The sequence below is a fragment of the Dermacentor variabilis genome, chromosome 8 (assembly GCF_050947875.1).
Source record: "Dermacentor variabilis isolate Ectoservices chromosome 8, ASM5094787v1, whole genome shotgun sequence".
NCBI lineage: Eukaryota > Metazoa > Arthropoda > Arachnida > Ixodida > Ixodidae > Dermacentor > Dermacentor variabilis.
In genome coordinates this window covers 135954182-135974541 of record NC_134575.1, presented here as the reverse complement: position 1 = coordinate 135974541, position 20360 = coordinate 135954182, and the positions used below count along the sequence as shown (strand labels likewise).

Genomic DNA, 20360 nt, shown 5'->3' with positions numbered 1-20360 from the left:
AGGAGCGCGGCAGGGGAGAAAGGTGACACGAGGAGCTCGTTTGTAGCTTTCATCCCATCGCATGTGCACAATGACCTCTGGAGCTCCTTGGGCGTCGTCACATTAGTCTCTTGACAGCTGTAATTATCCGTGACCCCGTGCTAGTGCATACATTGCTACTAACGTGCGAATCTAGAGGGAAGCAAGCTAGAATGGCAGAGGGAGAAGAGGAGGAACAGACGGGGTAGAACAGCGCCATCTAGAATTTTCAAGGCCTCCGCACTCCCGTCTTTCGTGGCTGTGACGTCACTACACTTGGCCCTAGCCGAAGCGGGCCTAGCTTTCTCGGCTTTCCGACAGGTGGCACTGACGGTCAACAGCGCGTTTTTTTTTCTTTCTACCTTTGTTGACCGGCGCGTGTGCACGCTTACGCTTGGATGTTGTATTTCTTGAACTGTTTTGTGATCATAGTGCAGCACATCGCGTGCAGACTGCACGAATAGTCTTTTAAGTGAAGTGGTGGTGTGGGGAAGTTTCCAAACAACGTTGACACTGCTCGTAAAGCCGACGACCAAGCTGGAATCAGTGCGTTAGGCCTAAGCCTGCGGTGTGGTACGAAGGTCTTCAAGTTTTCTGCGTGCGTCGAAAGCAGCGATGGGTCGGTGCTGCGTACCCAACTGCCGCGCAAATTACGATAAGGGTCCTAAAGTTAGACTCTTTTCATTGCCGCGTGACGCTGCCCGCAGAAAGCAGTGGGTGAGAGCTATCCGTCGTGACGACGTCGACATCGGCACCTTACGCGATCCCAAGGTATGTAGTACATCCACATGTTCTCTTCCGTAGGCGCCAAGTTTTAAAGCAATGTCTATCGTTTCTTGAATCAATGCATTTTTTTACGGAGATATTTTGTTTACTGTGTACAAATGGCGAAAAAGATTTCCTTTGGTTCTTGTGCTGCCTGCTAGCTTCGTGCTGAAATCGAGTTGAGCTAGTGGCATATTAATGAAATAGAGTTGGCTTCTGTTTGCATTTCTGGTAGAAATATTGGAATTTCGTATTTAATGTTTTGGCGAGTCACTTGTGCCTTCTGTACTCGTCTGGAGTGCTTATTGATGCTGAACCTCTGATCTTACAATTGACACGGCCCTTCTTGACTACTATTTGCTGACGAATCTATACGGCGCGTTATATATGAAAACAAAAATGCCGGTGGAGATGGTGAACGAACCCAAATCTTAATAATTCATCTTTTCTTTTGCTGTGAAGGTTTGCGAGCTACATTTTATGCCAGAGTTTCTCAAGACCACCTCTAGCTATACAGCTTCTGATGGGAGGACAGTGGAAGCACCAATGGGACTTACACGTCTGACACAAGAGGCTGTGCCAACCATTTTCCCCAATAGCCCTGCCTACCTATCACACTTTTCTCCAGTGCGTGATGCACCGGAAGACAAGCGAAGGCGCCTTGAAGCATCCCATCTGGATGAAGCCGTGCAGTTATCACTGGCAGCACATGCTGAAGAAGAGCACAGGAACAAGCTGGCGTCATATAATGATCTGCTTTCACGGCTTCCAGATGTACAGTTGTGCGATTTCTGGATGGTGAAGACTGTTCAAGACGCTGTGTTTTTCGTGCACATTGCAGGTGACTCAGGAGAACTAGAGGTGGAGCGCTCTGTTATAGTGAGTCACCTTATGAAGGTTACGGTCTTCTGGAGGAAGGCAAAACTCTCTTCTGATGATGTAACTATGCCTAGCAAGCTAGATGATATGCGCACTCTTGAGTCTGTGTTAGAAAGTGTAAAAATGTTCAAAGCACCATCTATATTTCACGCAGATGAAAAAGTGAAAGCGTCTTTTCAGCTAGGGTGCTCACTTCTCGATGACATTGCGAACGAGGATCTTTTGCCACAAGAACAGCTAGAGACAGTTAAATTTTTAACTGAACAGTTGCGCTTGCTCCTTAAGGATAAAAGTGCTTTGAGGTATCCAGCAGAGCTTATGATATTTTCAAGCATCCTTTATACCATTTCCCCACATGCCTATAGGTTCGTCCGCAGTACTAGCAAAATAACTTTGCCACACCCTTCTACAGTGATGAGGATTTGTGGCGAGTATCGTGCTAGTCCTGCGCACGAACAGACAGATGAACATTTCTTCAACTACATCAAAAGAAGGACAAATCATCTAAAGCAACATGAAAAAGTCGTCATTCTCATGATGGACGAAATTCACTTGACGCAGTACTTTAATTACAAAGGTGGCTCATTGACTGGCACAGCAGCAAACTGTTCTGATGCAGCAAAAGCTGCTCATGTTTTCATGATTCAGAGTTTGCTATCAGGGCACAAGGATGTTGCACATATCTTGCCTGTTTTTAGTATCGAAGCAAGGCAGTTGCACGATGTCCTCAAAAATGTTATCTTGGAGCTTGAGAAGGCAGGACTCACAGTTATTGCTGTCATAACAGACAACAATGCAATAAACAGAAAAGTGATGTCCATGTTTTCGCCGCATAACAGGTTGGATATTGTTTACCCTCACCCTGCTGACAAATCTAGGCCCCTATTTTATGTAGTGGATCCTGTTCATTTATTAAAATGTGTGAGGAACAATTGGCTTAATCAGAAAAGTCCTGGAACATGCATTTTCTATCCGGAGTTTTCAAGTGCATCATCATTAGTTCGCATTAATGGAGCTTCTTTTAAGGCACTCCGTGACATACATGAATTTGAAAGAAAAAGCCTATCAAAGTTTGGCTATGGGCTTACATACAAAGCTCTCCACCCATCCAACATAGAAAGACAGAACGTAAAACTAGCACTGAAAGTTTTCAATCCATTCGTTATTGAAGCCCTGAAGTCACTTGGAGGAAAACTTGGCCTGTCCTATGCTGAAGGAACGGCAGACTTTATCAGTGTGATACTAAAGTGGTGGCACATTGTCAACGTAAAAACGCCTCAGAAAGGCCGTCGGCTAAGATGTCCCTATCAAGAACCAGTGACGAGCTTGTATGGTGTGCAAGTGCAGTTCCTGAGTTCTTTTGTCAGCTGGTTAGATGTATGGAAAGAGGTGAAAATGAACACCGGTGCTCTGACAACTGATACGCATGTTGCACTCAGGCTCACAACTTATTCCCTAATTGAGGTCTGCCGCTATTGCATTGACGAGCTTCACTTAGAGTATGTCTTGCTTGGCAAATTCCAAAGTGACAGCCTTGAAGAAAGGTTTGGAAGATACCGTCGCCTTTGTGGGACAAACTATCATGTCTCCATACAGCAAATATATGAGGCGGAAGCGAAACTAAGGCTGCAAGACTCGCTTATCTTCCCTGAAATGAGAGACATGTGGAAATCTAGCAGCAAAACATTAGATGCCAGCCGCCTCATAGAAGACTACAAGATAAAAATAACAGAAGAAGACATTAAAAGCAAGGAGTCGAGCTTGCCAGCTATTACATACATAGCAGGATATTGTGCACATGCAGCTCTAAAAAAGATTCCTTGCACAGCTTGTGCAGAAAACCTTACCGCACAGGAAAAAGAAATGGAGCTGGATCGCAACATAATAATTGGGAACCTCTCCCGTGGTGGTTTGAAGTTCCCGAGGCCTGTAGTCATAGATGCCGTGCTGCGAATGCAACTAGTTCTTGAGAAATTGACTACACAAGAAAATGTTGTGCAGTTTCATGCTTCCAGACATCAAAGGGAATTGCTGATTAATTTGACACAAGAAGTAATAGACGATGAAGGATTCGATATCTGTTCTCAAGGTCATCATCCTGATGATGTCTATCAAAATATACTGGGGGCAGCAGCGAACACATTGCTTAAAAATTATGTCTAAATGAAGACAGACCTCTTAAACACTGAACTGTCAAAAAAGAAACAGCAAAGAAAGCTCAAAACGCTTTCGTAATGCAGACCAGCTTCAGACAGGTTGTTTGGTTCAAGGATTTGTTTGTATTGTTTGTAGTCAGTGTATTGTAGTGTGAGAGTCCTCACAGTGTTTGTGAGGACTCCCTTTTCGTTCTTCAGTGTGCATTTGAAGTAAATCTGTCAGGGTATTGTTCAGTGTTTTTTTAATCAGTTCTAGTATTGGAAAATAAACCTTTTTTCCTTAATGCTACTGTCGCCCACTCTCTTTCTTGCATGACAACATGACACCGTTAAATAATGGTTTTAACCGCGGGCCTGTAAATGGAACTTCATGTTGTTACGAGAAATAAACTGACGCTAAATACTGGTCGTGCATTGAAATTCTTGGAAGCTCCCATTTCACTTCGGTTCAAAGGCGAACGGGCGGTAGCAAGCAGGCGCACTCCGGCGGGGTCGGGCAAGGTACGTGACGTCACGGACGGAGCGCGCAGGCCTTGAATTCTAGGTGGCTTTGGGTAGAATCGACGCAGTCGCGAAAGAAGTGAATAACCCCTTGCCACTCTTCGCTCGCAGTTCCCACACAAGGTGGGGTGGGGGGGGGGGGCAGGCGGGATAGAGTGAAGGTGACGTCAAACAAAGAAATTGGCCAACTGGATAAATTTAAATTGAAGGAACGGTAAGGTGGATCTCCATTATTTCCGAAAAATAAATAACATGCAAATATGTCAAGCAGATAACTTGCGCAGAGCGTGAAAAAAAACGCAATAAAGCGCACCGCGGGGTCTAGGTGACACTACGTAAGTATAGTCGCATGTCAAATCAAAATTCTGTGCCCACTGCGGTAGCTTTACGGCTTTGCCACGGCTCGAGGTCGCGGCTTGACACCGACCGCGGCACGCGCATATCGACGCCCCCCCCCCCAAAAAAAAAAGAATAGGCTCGTACACTTATATTTAGGGACACGTTAAAGAGCACCACGGTGTCAAAATTATTGCGGGGTGCGCCACTACGACGTGCTTCATAATCCGAGTGTGGTTTTGTCACGTCTAGCCCCATATTTCAATGAAAGTTTAGTACCCCGATGCGATGTGACATGTGAGGCAATCAATATGCTCAACCCTCTCAGAGGTTGTCAAGTATGGCGCACAACAACGCCTTGAGCAAACACCTCTCCCTGTGCGTTCCTTGTGCTACGCAGACGAACAGCAGCGGTGCACGCAACGTAAAGTTTTACGTCAACTCACCACTCTCGCGTTAGACTAAACATTCAAGAAATTAAACGCTCGCTGTCAATGTCACCGCTAATTATCGTCACTCAAAGCAAACAGCACTGAAAGCTTCCCTTACATGGATTCTCACAGTGCGTAGGGTCCGCAATTTTTTTTTTTTTTGCTCTGCCAACTCATGCGGGAAGTAAATGCTAGACAGGGGAATGCTGTCCGCGGAGGAGAGTTTTTAGTGAACAGCAGTCTTGCAGGGGGCACGCGCCTCACAAATATCTGCAACTAGCGTTTGCAGAAAATGAATCAGTGGCGTCGCTAAGCGCACATCGTCGCAGGCACATGCGTTTTTTAATCAGCTGGCCCGGAACAAAGTTCAATATTCTGACGCTGGAAGTCACTACGTATTTTGCGAATTGTCAAACACTATAAACGCACAATTCAATCTGATAATTAGAAACATGCTTTAAGCATGAATCTGCGACATGTAATAGCCCTGTGGTTGGTTTTTCTGGCTTGAAACTGGCTTGAATTGGCCCACCAAATGGTGGCCCAATTCAGTCAAAGCCTGAATTGGGCCACCATTTGAAATGTGGGCGAATCTGAAAATTGCACGATGCACTGAAGTGGTTTCGTAATTGTTGGCGTTTAAACTTACACTGAGAGTAGATGATCCGATACACAGCGCCTCATGCGGCCTGCGTCACAACTATTGAAATGGTCGTCAAGCAGAAAGCCGATATAGCCACTCTTATCAAGCTATAAACAATATATCGAGGCTAATATTCAAGATGTATGCTGACGAAACATATACTTATAAGGCCGTGAATAGACATATAATTAAAAATGATATCCTCAGATGTTGTATTGTTATGCCGCCAAAGCCACTTGAATGTTTATGGCTTGTTTAGAGTTCAAAATAATTAAACGCGCTTTTAAGACGGATGGAAATCCCGGAGAGGCAAAGCAGAAGAGTGGGTCTCAAAATTAATCAGCAGAAAACTAAAGTGATGTTTAAAAGTCTCGGAAGAGAACAGCAATTTACAATAGGTAGCGAGGCACTGGAAGTGGTAAGGGAATACATTTACTTAGGGCAGGTAATGACCGCGGATTCAGATCGTGAGACGGAAATAATCAGAAGAATAAGAATGGGCTGGGGTGCCTTTGGCAGGAATTCAGAGATCATGAACAGCAGGTTGCCATTATCCCTCAAGAGAAAAGTGCATAATAGCTGTGTCTTACTAGAACTCACCTACAGGGAAGAAACCTGGAGGCTTACGAAAAGGGTTCTGCTTGAATTGAGGACGACGCAACGAACTTTGGAAAGAAGGATGATAGGTGCAACGTCAAGGGATAAGAAAAGAGCAGATTGGGTGAGGGAACAAACACGAGTTAAGGATAGCTTAGCTCAAATCAAGAAAAAGAAATGGGCATGGGCAGGACATGTAATGAGGAGGGAAGATAACCGATGGTCATTAAGGACTACGGACTGGATTCCAAGGGAAGGGAAGTGTAGCACGGGGCGGCAGAAAGTTAGGTGGGTGGATGAGATTAAGAAGTTTGCAGGGACGACATAGCCACAATTAGTACATGACCGGGGTAGTTGGAGAAGTATGGGAGACGGCTTTGCCCTGCAGTGGGCGTAACCAGGCTGATAATGATGATGATGATGATGATGATGAAATTCCTTAAAATATATAAAAGGCCCCATTCAACCAACAACTCTGCACGTTTGGTTGAAACCTACCGCTCCAGTAGTCCAAGTAACCAAGAGGTAACGTCACCTGCATAATATGGTACATCCTGTGAGCGTCAAATTAAATTAGAATCTCATTCATTCTGGTTCACAATTCCCACAAGGCCACGTTATCACCCGCCGTCGCAGCCAGTGCCTGTGGGGTAATGGTACCAGAGCCCGCCGCGGTGACCACATTTCCATTCCACAAAATTTAAAAGCGCTGTCTTCCTTACATTTAGGTTCGCCGTTAAAAGATCCGTACTGTCAAAAATTATTCCGCATACCCCTGTTACGGCAAGCATCATAATTAGACAGTGGTTCTCGCCCGTACATCATCAGAATTTCATTTAACATTGGGTCATCCTAAGGCGTTAAGGCTGTCGCTACATTTGCACTTTATATCGGTAATTCTAAAACTAGTTGCAATGTATCGGGGGACCACTCGGTAGTGATATTTCCATTATGTCATGACAAGAAATAATTGCTAACATCACGTGCGTAACGATGGGGCAAGCTACGATGACGTTACTCACACACATTAACAAGTTGTTTCAGTAACATGTTAGAACATTCAACAAGATGTTGAAACATGTTGAAATTCACAGAACTGTTGTACGCTCAAATTTTTCGAAACAGCGATTTCCAGCCTATTTTGATCATTGAAGAAGGCCGTCTGCTTATGTAAGATATCACTTACGAACGAAAAGCTTTGCGAAATAGGCCAAAAGAGCGCAGTAGCGAAGAACTTATGGTTGTTATGCTGCTGTGTAGAGTCCGTGCCCATACTGACGCCTAAACATGCTGTTATGCTTCAATTGGGTATATCAACTTACTTACAGCACGTTTACAGCTTGTTAAAAGCCCTTTGAAAGCTTTATAGGCTAACATAAAATAAATATTGGCCAGCAGCTGCTGCTATCGACCGGAAATGTGACGTAACTGGAATATGCTTCTTTTAGGCTTATAAACAGACTTGCCTGACCAAAACAAAGTTTTGGTAGCAGAAAGAGCGCCCCGGACAAACTGCAACGGTCATACTTTCGTTTGAACTTCCCTGCTAATTTATTCGTTATATTCATTTACTCGTGAATAAACAATTGCCTGTAAATACCAGAACAGTGATTACAATTCAAATGTCGACGCCAAAAACTTACACAGCAGTTAGCAAGGTTGGTGCAGACGCCAGAATATAATTGGAGACAGGTTGTTTTGTTTTAAAACGGCCCTTAGTTTTCGGTTACAACGTACAAGAGGTAAAGTGTGGTATATCGCAATCCTACGACATCACGTAAGTGAAAAGGCATGAGAAAATTTCACGAATATCCACATTTTAGAAAACATCCCTACACACGTGTGCCGTCAAGTCGCACAGATGCACTGTTTTCTCTTTTATACACACAATCTACCAAATTGTTCGATACAACATTGCGTCTTTATTGTGCTTATTTAGCAACGATAAATTTCGTTTGAGTGCCGTGTTTCTCACACGTTCCTCTCAATCAACTGAGTCTTCACTGCGCCAAGGGCTCTTCTCAAAATACACACTAACCATGGTAGCGGAGCGCCAAATTAATTTTGTGCTAAATAATGAAGCAATCTTAACAATATAATACAATTAGCGCCATTTCACAGTACCATTTAGAAAAAAACTGTGAATGTGTACTTAATTATTAGTAGGTAAAAACGCTTCAGTTGATTGTTTCACGGTCATGTTTTTGGCCATATCCCAAATTGTGTGTTTGTCGTATGTGATCTGGATTTATTGCTTTTGTGCTAATCGAATAATTGTGTAATACTACTACGCGGCCTGTTTCGTATAATTATTTGGTAAGCTCTGTCCAATATTTGTTAGAACCAGTTACGATACTGCTTGGTCCTTGTAACTAATTTTGGGGCTTGAGTTAACTTATCACATATAATCCTCAAAATTTCACTGAAAAAAAATTTTTCAAAGTCTTGCTAATACTTGTCCGTGAAAAAATCATCTTAAAGTCAACTTTCCAAAAGTAGGCGTAAAAAAAAAGACTTCTCAATTTGGTTAGTATTTTACTTGATTGTGAATTTCACTGACTTAGAGCCCTAGTCACACGGACAGCCTTAAACGTAGATAAGCTAACTATGATTACGGCTGAATGAGGTCACTGCTATCTAAACGGCACACATTACCGTAGTTAGTCACCTAGTCAAGGTTATCACAAACCGAGCTTTGCAACCTGGGTTTCTCTTCGCAAACCGACAACTTGACAAGATGGCGAACGTCATGGTAGTTGGCGCAGCTGCAGCGTCCAAACGGCAAAAAGCGTGTTAACTGATCAAGCACGACTGTACGGGTAACGTGACGCGTTTGAGAAGTTTCAGAGGCACAGAAGCTTAGAATATCGCGCACAAACAAGAGGCAAACAGCTGGTCGACGCAATAACAAACAATGAATTGTGTTGGCTGTTCTGATTTCATCGGGCCAGGGCTTAAAGATTGATTTCGAATTCTACCAAATGTCGAAGGAGAGACAGTTTACGAACAGTTTCACGCTATTATTCATTAAGTAGATAAAAAGGTCTTGCCAAAATTTAGAACTTACGACGTTGTTTGGGTATAGGTACTAAATTTGTACCAAAGATTTCCACTTCTGATTACCATGTTATCATGTAGATTGCCGTAACTAATCCTGTGTATCAAACCGACGTTTCTGAAACCCCCGGTAAATCCGCCAATCTTTGTTAAGGGTTAATCATTAAGGATGTCCATGTCACGCGGATATTAAGGGTAATGGCCCACTTTGCGGCAACCATTTTTTTACAAGACTACTTATCTCGGAAGCATGGTTCATATTATCACTAGTGTTTGTGTTTGTCTGATCTGAATTGATAATACCTGGTATCCGCGCTAAGACGATTCCGCGGATAACACGCTCACAGGAGTGTTCTGTTAAGCCTAGCGTCTGCTCATTGTCTCTTTATTGCTTGTGCGTATAAGCTCTATGTATGTTCGCAAATTCTCAAACTGTCAAGTTTGCCATACGCAGCCACGCCGTGTAGCTTATTAATTATTATTTGCTGCACTAATGGCATAACAAGGCTGCTGACCGGTATCGTATAGCATGTTAAAATAAATCAGGCGCTGCTCGAGACGTTTGCTTCAGATGCAAGTCACCCGCGTGTGGCAATTCTATTCATTTTGTGCACGAAAGTCTAGAAAACGGTGTGGAAAGTCCGTCGGCTCTTCGGAAATTGCTTTGTGAGAAACCAGAGAAGCAAGACGTTTATAAACCGCCACTTCTTTTCTGCAGCCTGCAACAACAATTTCACCAAAAAAAGCTTCTTTAAATTACCTGTCGCGTGTTGATGTATGTACCCTTTCCATATTCGTACGGCAGTACCTTTTGTGTACACTCATCCTTCTAGCCACCCCTACCCCTTATTCAGCGAAGGCATGAGCAGTACAAAAGCATGTACAAACGTGAAAGGAAATTGAAATAGTGTTGGAATGCTGGTGGTACATTCCTTGTACGAGACTGCAGCCGCTTCTGGAATGCGCATCGTTAGAAGTGCAATGACCTCAAAAGTCCACTTTTTCTGTCTTGGCAGCAAATATGGCACACAATGGACCATTTGCACACGGGAAAGAAATAACGCCAAAGGAGGGTGATGGTTTGGGCTAGTTAGTTTTCCATCAGACTGTGTCGTGCGTGTGTGGTGCGTGTGTGTAAACGACATACATGTCATTTTCCCTCAGTTTTTTCTATATAGCACATTGTATCAAGCAATAAAATTTCATTTGACAGCAAGCGCTTGTCCTCGTTTTTTCCTGTATCTCCTGTCCCGCTTCGTGCTGTACCACAAAGTCTAACAACTTCGAATCCAAACTACTCGACACCACAGACTGGTAGAACGAAGAATCGTTCCAGTTCCCAATCATCGCCTTTACAATCGCAAAAGCCGGCATGCCGGTCCACTCTGTCGGGTTCCTGACTTAGCAAGCGTATTGAATGGCAAAATCTCCTTTGCGCAGCCAATTTTGAAAGACTTTATGAAAAGCCTTTGTGCTCACTCTTCCTCCTTAGAGGGTGAGCTCGAACCCCACATAGACAGAAAAAATTCAGGACTAGCTTCTGTGTGAAAAAAAAAGTTACCACGCGACGATGCAGGAAATCTCAAATTATGATTAATGAATTTTGCAAATGCTTCCTACTTTATCATTGCGGCGAATTTGCGTGTCGGTACATAATTGAAAAGCGCCAGCGCAAGAGAAAGACACGGACGGAGAATTTCTATGCAATGGCATGAACTGTACTTCATCCTTTGTTGGTTTCACCGCGAAAAATCACGCCGAACTTGACAACAGAACACCGCAATTTTACTTAGTGTTCCTTGATGTGCCTATTTTGATTACATTATTTGTGTTGGCAGCAGTGTTAGCGCCGACATTCCTACACATTCGCTCACTGATTAAACGGTGATAACTAGAGGACGTAGAAAATACATCGTAAAAACATCGGAATGTAAAACGCCCGTGTACTAGGTCTAATTGCCCATTAGAAGCCCCTCATGCAGAAAGTCAATATGGAGTGCCCCACTGCGAGATATCTCATATTCAGATCGTAGTTGTCGCCCTCAAAACCTAAAAACTTTTTTTGATAATATTAACTGTGCATTAGAACGGTGGTTCACGCTAACTAATCATCAAACCTGGGAGCAATCTTCCTCCTAGAGACGCGGAAGCGTGGGCTAATCAACAAATTCTTCAAGTCGCTGTTTTCGCTTCATTTACACCACCATTACGACAGCCATTTCTAGCTATTTCCTGCGATGGACTTATTTATTGCCATTTAGTTTATTTACGTTAGTGCTCAGAAATGAAGCCGGGTAGTAATGTCGTTATTTTTCGTCCGCATGAATTCGGCAACCTACTAGCAAGCAGCACAACGTGGCTTCTGCAAAATTCCTCACGCCACGCATATAGAGCCGTCATCGGCAAATTTTGTTACATGAAACAATATTCTCTCAAATCTATGTCAGGCTTTGAAGCGTGACACACTCCCCTTTGAATTTCGTGGAGCATCTTCGTTTTGATTTCATTCTCTCCTATTTTATTTAGTTACGCTGCTGGCTTCTTAACAAAACCTCATTGAAGTAATTACCATTACATACTTTGCCGATACTTCCAGTGTCCTGGAAGTATCATCTCTCTTCTCTGTCATCTCTCTTCGACAGACGCCTATGCGCCACAGCTGCCATGAGACAAACATGCGCTGCTGTATAGAGCTCAGCGCAAAATGCGTGAATCTATAAGGTGGCGAGTGAAAAAGTTTCGCTAAAAACCTGTACTCTTAGGAGCCTGCGATGGTGTGTTTGATTTTGAACGACCTATTAGACGGAAAGATTGCCCTTTCCCTCCCAGTTCATACAGGCTTGTTACCAACATGTGCATCGGACGAGCGTGTGGATAACCGCGGGCAAGATTTGAAGATCGTGAACGTGGTCAACCAAAGTGCCTGGTTTTCACGCGGCCTCTACATTGCCCTGTTCCTTGAGTCTAAACCATCACTTTCCTAACCAATCAGCTTTTTGTCTGTGCACGTACAGCCGTGGTTTTCACCGAAAACAGCGTTGCGTGAATAAATCGCAAGGGCACTGCTTTACGAGAAAAATATTTTGCATTCACTGTTTGAACTTCTGTGCGATAACTTTTGCCTGCTGAAGTGGTAAGTGTTAGCGAAATCCAAAGTTGGAAAATTGTGCGAAATATGCCATACCGGTGGAACCAAGAAAATGACGTTGTACGAGCTAAAGCGTGCACATTATCGATTGCAGTGGAGGTAAACGGACGCCAGGGAAGGCAAGTTTATGCCTAGCAATAAAATATTTGCGCGTTACCTTTGCAATTCTTTCCTTTTTTGTTTTATTCACAGAGAAAGCATCATACATAAACTATTCTAACACGATGCTTTAGGCTCAGATTACATGCTCGACATATAGGAAAAGGTAATGTTTAGCGGTGTTTATAATCAAAACATACATGAAATATTGTTATTATGTGTGTGACATCAAAAGAAATATGAACAAGCGACGCCAACAAGTATAATTATCGCTCACACGCTGATATTGCGATGCGTGGCTAGCAAAGATTATTCAGTGGTTCATGGACAAGGAGAACATGAAAAAACAGATGCGTCCCCTGATTACGCAATTAGGATTCAGTGTCGAAGAATAATTGACATCCGCGCTAGATCGCCTAAGAAGAGGACGACAAGAGCTGTTTCCTGTACACGTATATATATATATATATATATATATATATATATATATATATATATATATATATATATATATATATATAGTTCCAATTGCACGTGGTTGAACGGGCTGCAACAAGAATCTGCAATTGCGTCAACGCACCTATGTGCTTGATCAATAATTTGATAATGTAAATTAGCGATGGCATGTGAGGAAAAGAGCAAACGCTAGTGCAAGCGAATAGTGGAAATTGCTATGATATCATGCCACACGTAAGGAACCACGTGATTCATGTTTCCACCAGCAATCGTAAGTGCAGTACAATCTTTGGTGAGCCTAAAACACGGTTTTACACGTGCTTTCTTCTATCCACAGAAACATGCCTGAACACCCGTGCATGCTAAACGCCGCAAAGTGAAGTAAAGCGACAAACACAATCAAGTCATAATCGAAATACCAACAGGAATATTGCGTAGTGTGCTGCGGCCTATGGTTGAAAAAAAAATATATCTATATATATATATATATATATATATATACATCGCTCATAAATATGTCGTAAAATTTAGCACGTCAGAAAGAAATACGGTTGTATCTCAGCACTGTGGGAAATTGTACCTGAACCAGAAATGCATAGCTCCTTTTTATAATATAGCGGTGCACCTCCGCATTGAAAGCCATGCGGTTGGGAAACGCTGCCACAAAGATTTCAAACGGCACCCGCGTCTGCAAGATACAGAATTTTCGTCCGGGGGACAATGATTAATACTGGTGTCGCACACCACGTGGTACATAAAACAGTCATACAACGAAGACGGGGAAGGTTTCTAATATTTTGCGCACCACGTGGCTTTATAAAACTGTCATACAGCGAAGACAGGGAAGGTTTCTGTTATTTCGAACACCACGTGGCATTAGAAAACATTCATACAACGAAGACGGCGAAGGATTCTGTTATTTCGCACACCACGTGGCATTATAAAAGAGTCATACAACAAAGACGGGGAAGGTTTCTATTATTGTGAACACCACGTGGGATTATAAAACGGTCATTCAACGAAGACGAGGAAGGTTTCTATTATTGTGAACACCACGTGGGATTATAAAACGGTCATACAACGAAGACGAGGAAGGTTTCTATTATTGCACTCCTACGACAGCGAGTTAATACAGCACGATATTTTCTTTCACGCTGAGCTCTCAGCATTCGTTTTGCACAATCTGGCCTCACCTTCCATGTCGGCCAGATTGTGCTTGTATTACTCGTAATTTTAGGGCATCCAGTAAATTTTACGAGGAAAACTCCAACAATCAGGAGAAATTTTCTGCATGCCATGACATACAATGACAAAAAATGCTGCAGCCATTAGAATAAATAGTGAAGAACGGAATACTCATGAACTTGATCAAGAAGACGCTAAACATGAAAACTTGACTGCCAGTTCCTGGCGTAATGAGCATTCTATGTATAGCACCTTTTGATTATTTCGTAACGCGTCTTGAGCGCGAACCTAAGTAGATTGTTGGGTACTTTTGCCCTGGTGTGTACATACGACACCACACACACGCGTGCGGATGTACTAGCAAATACTTTTTTTTACCAATACTTAGAAAGGCATTAGTTGTCACTTAATTTGCGCACTCAGTGAAATGTTAATCAGCTCCTGTCGATATCCTTGTTTCTGCTAGAGGTGTGAGTGAAATACCCCCTACGTTAGATTTCGTTGAACATTCCTGGTCCCGTGTCTCTCAATTTCATTTTTGATGTGTTACGGCACGTGGGGCAAATTAATTTGCTTCTTTATTAAGCAAGTTTTGATTAAAGGCATTGAAGGCACAGTAACATTGACCTTATTTGTTCTTGAGGTGTCGATCCTAATGGCCTTATTATGAGTCGCACTTATTATTTTCTCCGCTCTTCTAAATAAGGATTCTGGGACCATACTTGAGAATTCACCTTATTATTTCTCTTTCCGAAAAGCTCCCTTAACCACCAGCACTACCACCACAACGCCTAGAGTTTGCTGATTTACGTCTATTCATGCGGTGAGAAAGAAAACAGCAGAAAAGAAAGGCTTGTTTCCTTTTCTTCGCAAGGAATCGGAAACGTGCGCCCCCTTTTGAGCAAGGCTGTGATAGATTGCAGAAGGGCACGGGCGAGAGGTCCAGATGAAGAAAGAAAGTGGGAGCGGCTCGTAATAGGAGTGTTAGCGATGGGGCGAATCAGAAGCCTCAGTTAGCCGCGACGTCAGCTGCACCTGTCAACCAATGAACGAGCAACGGACAGGTTAAAAAGCGAGGTCGGAGCAGGCAGTGTATCATTCGTCTCTTCGTTGCAGACGCGGCGCCTGTTTCAGTCATGAAAGTCTCCGTAGCCATCGTCGTCTGCATGGTCGCCGTCCTCATCATGCCGCAAGTCGGCGAAGCCAAGCTGGGCCTGGCCTTGGCGCCGTTCGTGTGGGCGGCGAACCTGGCCAAGGATGCGGCGCTGACCCTGGTGGCTTACAAGCTGTCTCTGGCCACCAAAGCGCTCACGATGGTCACCGGTAAACATTCCACGCGGGCCGCCATCTCCTATGATTCTCAGCTCAAGCGATACTATGATGCCGAAGCGGCCGTTGAGGACGGCGCAGACCGGAGCAGTCTGAAGAGTGCCGCGTCCGTTACGGCTTCACCGAATGTTGTCCGTGGCACAGATGAGGTGAGCGTTTGAGGATTGCAAGCAATTTGTGCTACAACCATATTCTTCTTGCGCATTTGTAATGGGTACGTTTTGAGATGTTTGACGCATGATTCAATTTCCCATCTTAAGTGTATTGAAGTGTTAATTACTAATCAACTTTGCTATACGGTTTTCTTACATCAGTGGCAGCTCTCGGTTGCATACTTCAAGAAGCTATTTTCGCATGAGCTCGCCACATTACCTTTGTGACTATTGCCGGCCGTCCCTAAAATTCCTGTTAAGCTCCAACTTCCGTTTCTCTATTTGTTTCATTGCAGTGGCTGGCCAGAGTGACCAAGCCAGTGATCCAGTTTTCCACGCTACCGCCGATCCCCGAGGTTGCAGCTCCTGAAATGCCAAAGATTGCGGTGCCCAAACTGGTTGTCCCTAAGATTGTCTTGACCAAGGTTACTATTCCCCACGTCGTGCAGTCGAAGGCTGAGTTGCTGGGCAAGAAGTTCAACAAGCTCGCGAGCAAGTCTCCCGCTGTTCTCGGAGGACCGAAACACGCCGACGGCTACATTAATGGCGGATTCCGCATCGGCCGCTCAACTGACCCATTCGATAACTCCAAGCCTAGTTCCGATACTCAGACCACGCCAGTCTCCCCCGTTGATCCCCGGTTTGTCACCATCCCGTACAGATCCAGGAAGGTCGAGCAAAATGAGACCATCGATGAGGCACCCATCCACAACAGCCGTCCCGTCCGCTCCGTCGACGCCGGTGGGACGGGTCGGTACTTCCGGTTCATTCAGTCCAACGACGAAGGGCGCTGCATCGCGCTGATGGTGTGCTCAATGGCCGCGCATCCGCAGGAGTTCGGCGCGTATGGGCGCGAGGTCGTCCGATTCTTCGACGATGCCAAGCCTTCAGCATTGTCCCCCATGAGGCCCTACAAGGAAGCATCGAGGATAGGCCGCAGTGGTGATTCCTGCCGGTCACGGTATCCTTCTTGCCAGGTGGATCCCAAGTACCTGGCCCAGCTCGGTGAATCCCATGTCGTGTACACGTAGAGTGCAGCTAGCCCGGAGTTGCCGCCTTTGTCCATGTATATATTTCAGCCTCATGTACATAAATAGTTCGCCATAGCTCCCCGATTGCGTATCTTGCGAGGTACAAAGTTGTAAATATTGTAAATAAAACTTTATTTATATTTACCTGCGGCTGGAATTCATTTGCTGACTGCCTGGTACAGAAGAAGCGACAAAAGGATCATTTGTCCTTGGAAGTTTCTCCTCTCTGTGCTGCATTCTGAAACATTACCATTGTGGGGAAAGTTCTGCCATTTTGCTCTGCGCAGTTTCTGAGAAACGTGTGGGTTTCCTTTCTAGCTTCGTGCTACATATAGGTGGATGGAAATTTTTCTTTTCACGAACCTTCATCCACCTTGTGGGGTTCCACAGAACTGATCAGCCATATTCATTGTGCTTGTGCTTCGAATTACCGATTAATTCACAGTTGGTTTGCACCACCCACTGGGCAGACAAGTTGGAAGCAGTTAGAGGAAGGTAGGCGTAATTGGAGATCGCAGGGAGAGGCCTTTATCCTAAGTGGACATAAAAATAGGCTGATTATGATGACGCAGCACCGGCTCTGTGTCCGGAAAGAGTAGTCGTACAACTGGGCTATTTTACATCCGCCTTAGTTTTCATTTTCCATACGATTCTGTTTGCCTCTCCCGGGCAGCATTACATTCGTATGCTTCAAATATAACGGAAACAGCCCAGCTTGGATATAGACTATAGAACACGCATATCAGCCCCGTAGAGCACCATGATACAAGCGCTTAGGGTATGTCAACAGTAAGCTGTCACACAAGTGTGAAGGCGCCAAGTAGTGTGCCAGCGTTTGACAGTGCTTTTGGTTGCTCGGAACAGGCGCTGAATCGACTCAGCTTCACGTGCGACCGTTTCGCGTTTGCCTAAACGCGGAAGGGAAAGTCGCAAAGCAAGTACGTTTACTTTCAGTGGTGTGTTTTATCTCATTTAATTGTTGCTGATAAGGTGTTTATGTTTCCTCTTCCCTAGCTTAAACTAACGCGGATGAAAACACGGGACTCTTCAGAAGCCCTCTCACTTGTGCTCGCTTTGCCTCTATAGCTTTCCCTTCATTGCCAAGCGTCCGGCGAACTAGGTCGGCGTTACATGGACACACTGTTGGTTCGATCGACATTGGTTCTCCAGCAAAGAGCAAACAAAGCAAGCCACATCGCAATCTCCATGGTGGCTGCGAGCTGCCCGTCGGTGAAACGAAGTGCCTTCTGATCGTGTATTTCGATAAATGCAGTCGTTAGTGCTAGGCGTACGTCACTTCTCACATGAAGGAAAATGACTTAATTTATGTCGGTGTATACTCTACAGACCGAGGAAGGGGGGGAAAAGGTGCTACGCCACCTCACTGAGGCGATGCCCTGATAAAAATAAATACCAACAAGGCAAATGGACATCTCGCTGCAATGACACCTGCTGCAACCGAAAAATTAGGGTTTAGTGCGATTTATTAAACAAATGCAACATGAAGCAAATAAATCGGTTCTATAGTAACAAAGAAAGAATACGTTAAAATAAAGCATAACCTTAGCAGTAACATAAAAAGACAGCCCAGATTAGAAAAGAAGACTCCTAAGTACAACGTCATGATCACATTTGTGGAGTGAAGGTTTTGTACGCCAGTTCTAGAATTTCTTAATTGAAGTTTTACATCTTCGGTACTTTAAATGGAAGCTTTTGAATACGATATTTCGTATGTGGCCTCTCATGTTGATGATTGGTATGTCAAAAGTTGTTGTCATTGTGCGAGACAATAACTGTGCTCAAGCTGTCTTTTGCCTCTAAGAAATGAAAATTGAGTAGAAAATAGGCGAAATTTCACCATTATTCTATTTATTATCACTTCGCGCGTGGAGGCACAAATTCTTGCCTGACTATAACTACCATGACTAACTATGAACCATGACTGCTTCGGCCGCCACAGTGACGGTAAAGAACCGGTTGGAGCACGCGCTTACGCGGTTGGCCCGGCGCGGCGGCCCGTATACCGTGGAATCTCGTCGATACGATTTTGCATATACGTTTTCTCGGCATAATACTTTTTCTTTAACCCGAACCTTTCTTTGCCTCTTCGACTTTTCCACTGCTGTTGCTGCTGCTGTGGCTGTCTTGCACGCCGCATCGGCGGTAGTTTAGAGCGTGCCCATACAGAGCGTCGTAAAGAAAGGCAACGCGAGAAGCTCCTTTGGATCTTTCCATCACGTCACCTGTACCTAATGCCCTCCGGATCCGTACCTGGACGTCGCCACATTAGCCTTTTTACAGTTGTAATTATGCGTCACCACGCAGAAAAGCATTGCAGAAATTGCAGTGCTTACCTTTCTACTAACGTGGAAATCCAGAGGTTAGGTAGATAGCAAGGTGTAGAGGAGGAAGGGAGAGGAGGCACAGATTGGGCAGAATCGACGCAGTCAGGAAGTGGGTGAATAACAACCTTTCCACTCTTAGCTCGCAGTTCCCATACCGGGGAGGGGGGGGAGATGACGTGGGAGAGCAAGGAAACGCTACTACTATACACATCAAAGAGGTTGTGGGCAAACTAAAGGTACTGTACTCCCTACTTTTCTGGAAAAAAACAAAGCAGGGCAGTGTGTTAAGCGGACGGCTGACGCTAGGAGTGCAGACATAAAGTCGCAATGAAGCACCGTAGGAACACACGTCACATTAACGCTTCTGTCCACGTAGCATTGCGGCAATGACATCGCTCGAGGTCACGCGTTCGAACTCGACCACGGCAGCCGCATTTCGAGGGAACCGAAATGCAAAAACGCTTTTACACTTAAGTTAGCGTACGCGTGCGTTAAAGAACACCAGGGTGTCAAAATTATTCACTACGGCGTGCCTAGTAGTCCGAATGCGCTTATAGCAAGCACAGTATCATAGTTCAAGTGAAGTTTAACACATCTTCCCTGATGCGTTGTGCCCTGTGAGGCAATGACAATACAAACCTTAAAAACAATAAGATAACGAGGTTTTACGTGGCTAAACCACGACATGATTATGAGGCACGCTCTAGTCGGGCCTCCGGAAATTTCGACTGCCTGGGGTTCATTAACGTACACCTAAATCTAAGTACACCAGTGTTCTCGCATTTTAGCCCCCGTAGAAATGCGGCCACATGGCCAGGATTCGATTCCGCGACCTCGTTCTTAGCGACCCAACACCATAGCCACTAAGCAACCGCAGCGGGTGATAATACAAACCCTCACGGAGGTAATGAAGAATGGCGCGCAAGAACGACTCAAGCAAACACGTCTCGCAGTGTGTTCTTCTTACTACGCAGACAAAGAGATCTGGTGCATGCAAGGTAACGTTTAACATAAACTCACCACTTTCGTATTAGACTAAACGCTTAAGAAATTGAACACTCGCTGTCAACATGACCGCTATTTGTCTTCGATAAAATCAAACAACACACAAACTTTCGCTTACGCCGATTCCCACAGTGTGTGAGACCCGCATATTTTTCTTCGCATGGCCAACGTCCTTATACTCTCTTATAAGTTCTTATACCGATATCTGGAAGGCGGGTTTCTGGCAG

The 20360-nt window shown here is 44.4% G+C and overlaps 1 protein-coding gene across 1 annotated transcript; it reads left to right on the top strand.

Moving 5' to 3' along the window:
* The first annotated feature begins 3315 nt into the window (after positions 1 to 3315).
* Positions 3316 to 3825, top strand: LOC142591295 (uncharacterized). Its single transcript, XM_075703623.1, has one exon. The coding sequence runs from the start codon at positions 3316 to 3318 to the stop codon at positions 3823 to 3825; it is 510 nt and encodes a 169-aa protein (XP_075559738.1).
* The last annotated feature ends 16535 nt before the right edge of the window (positions 3826 to 20360 follow it).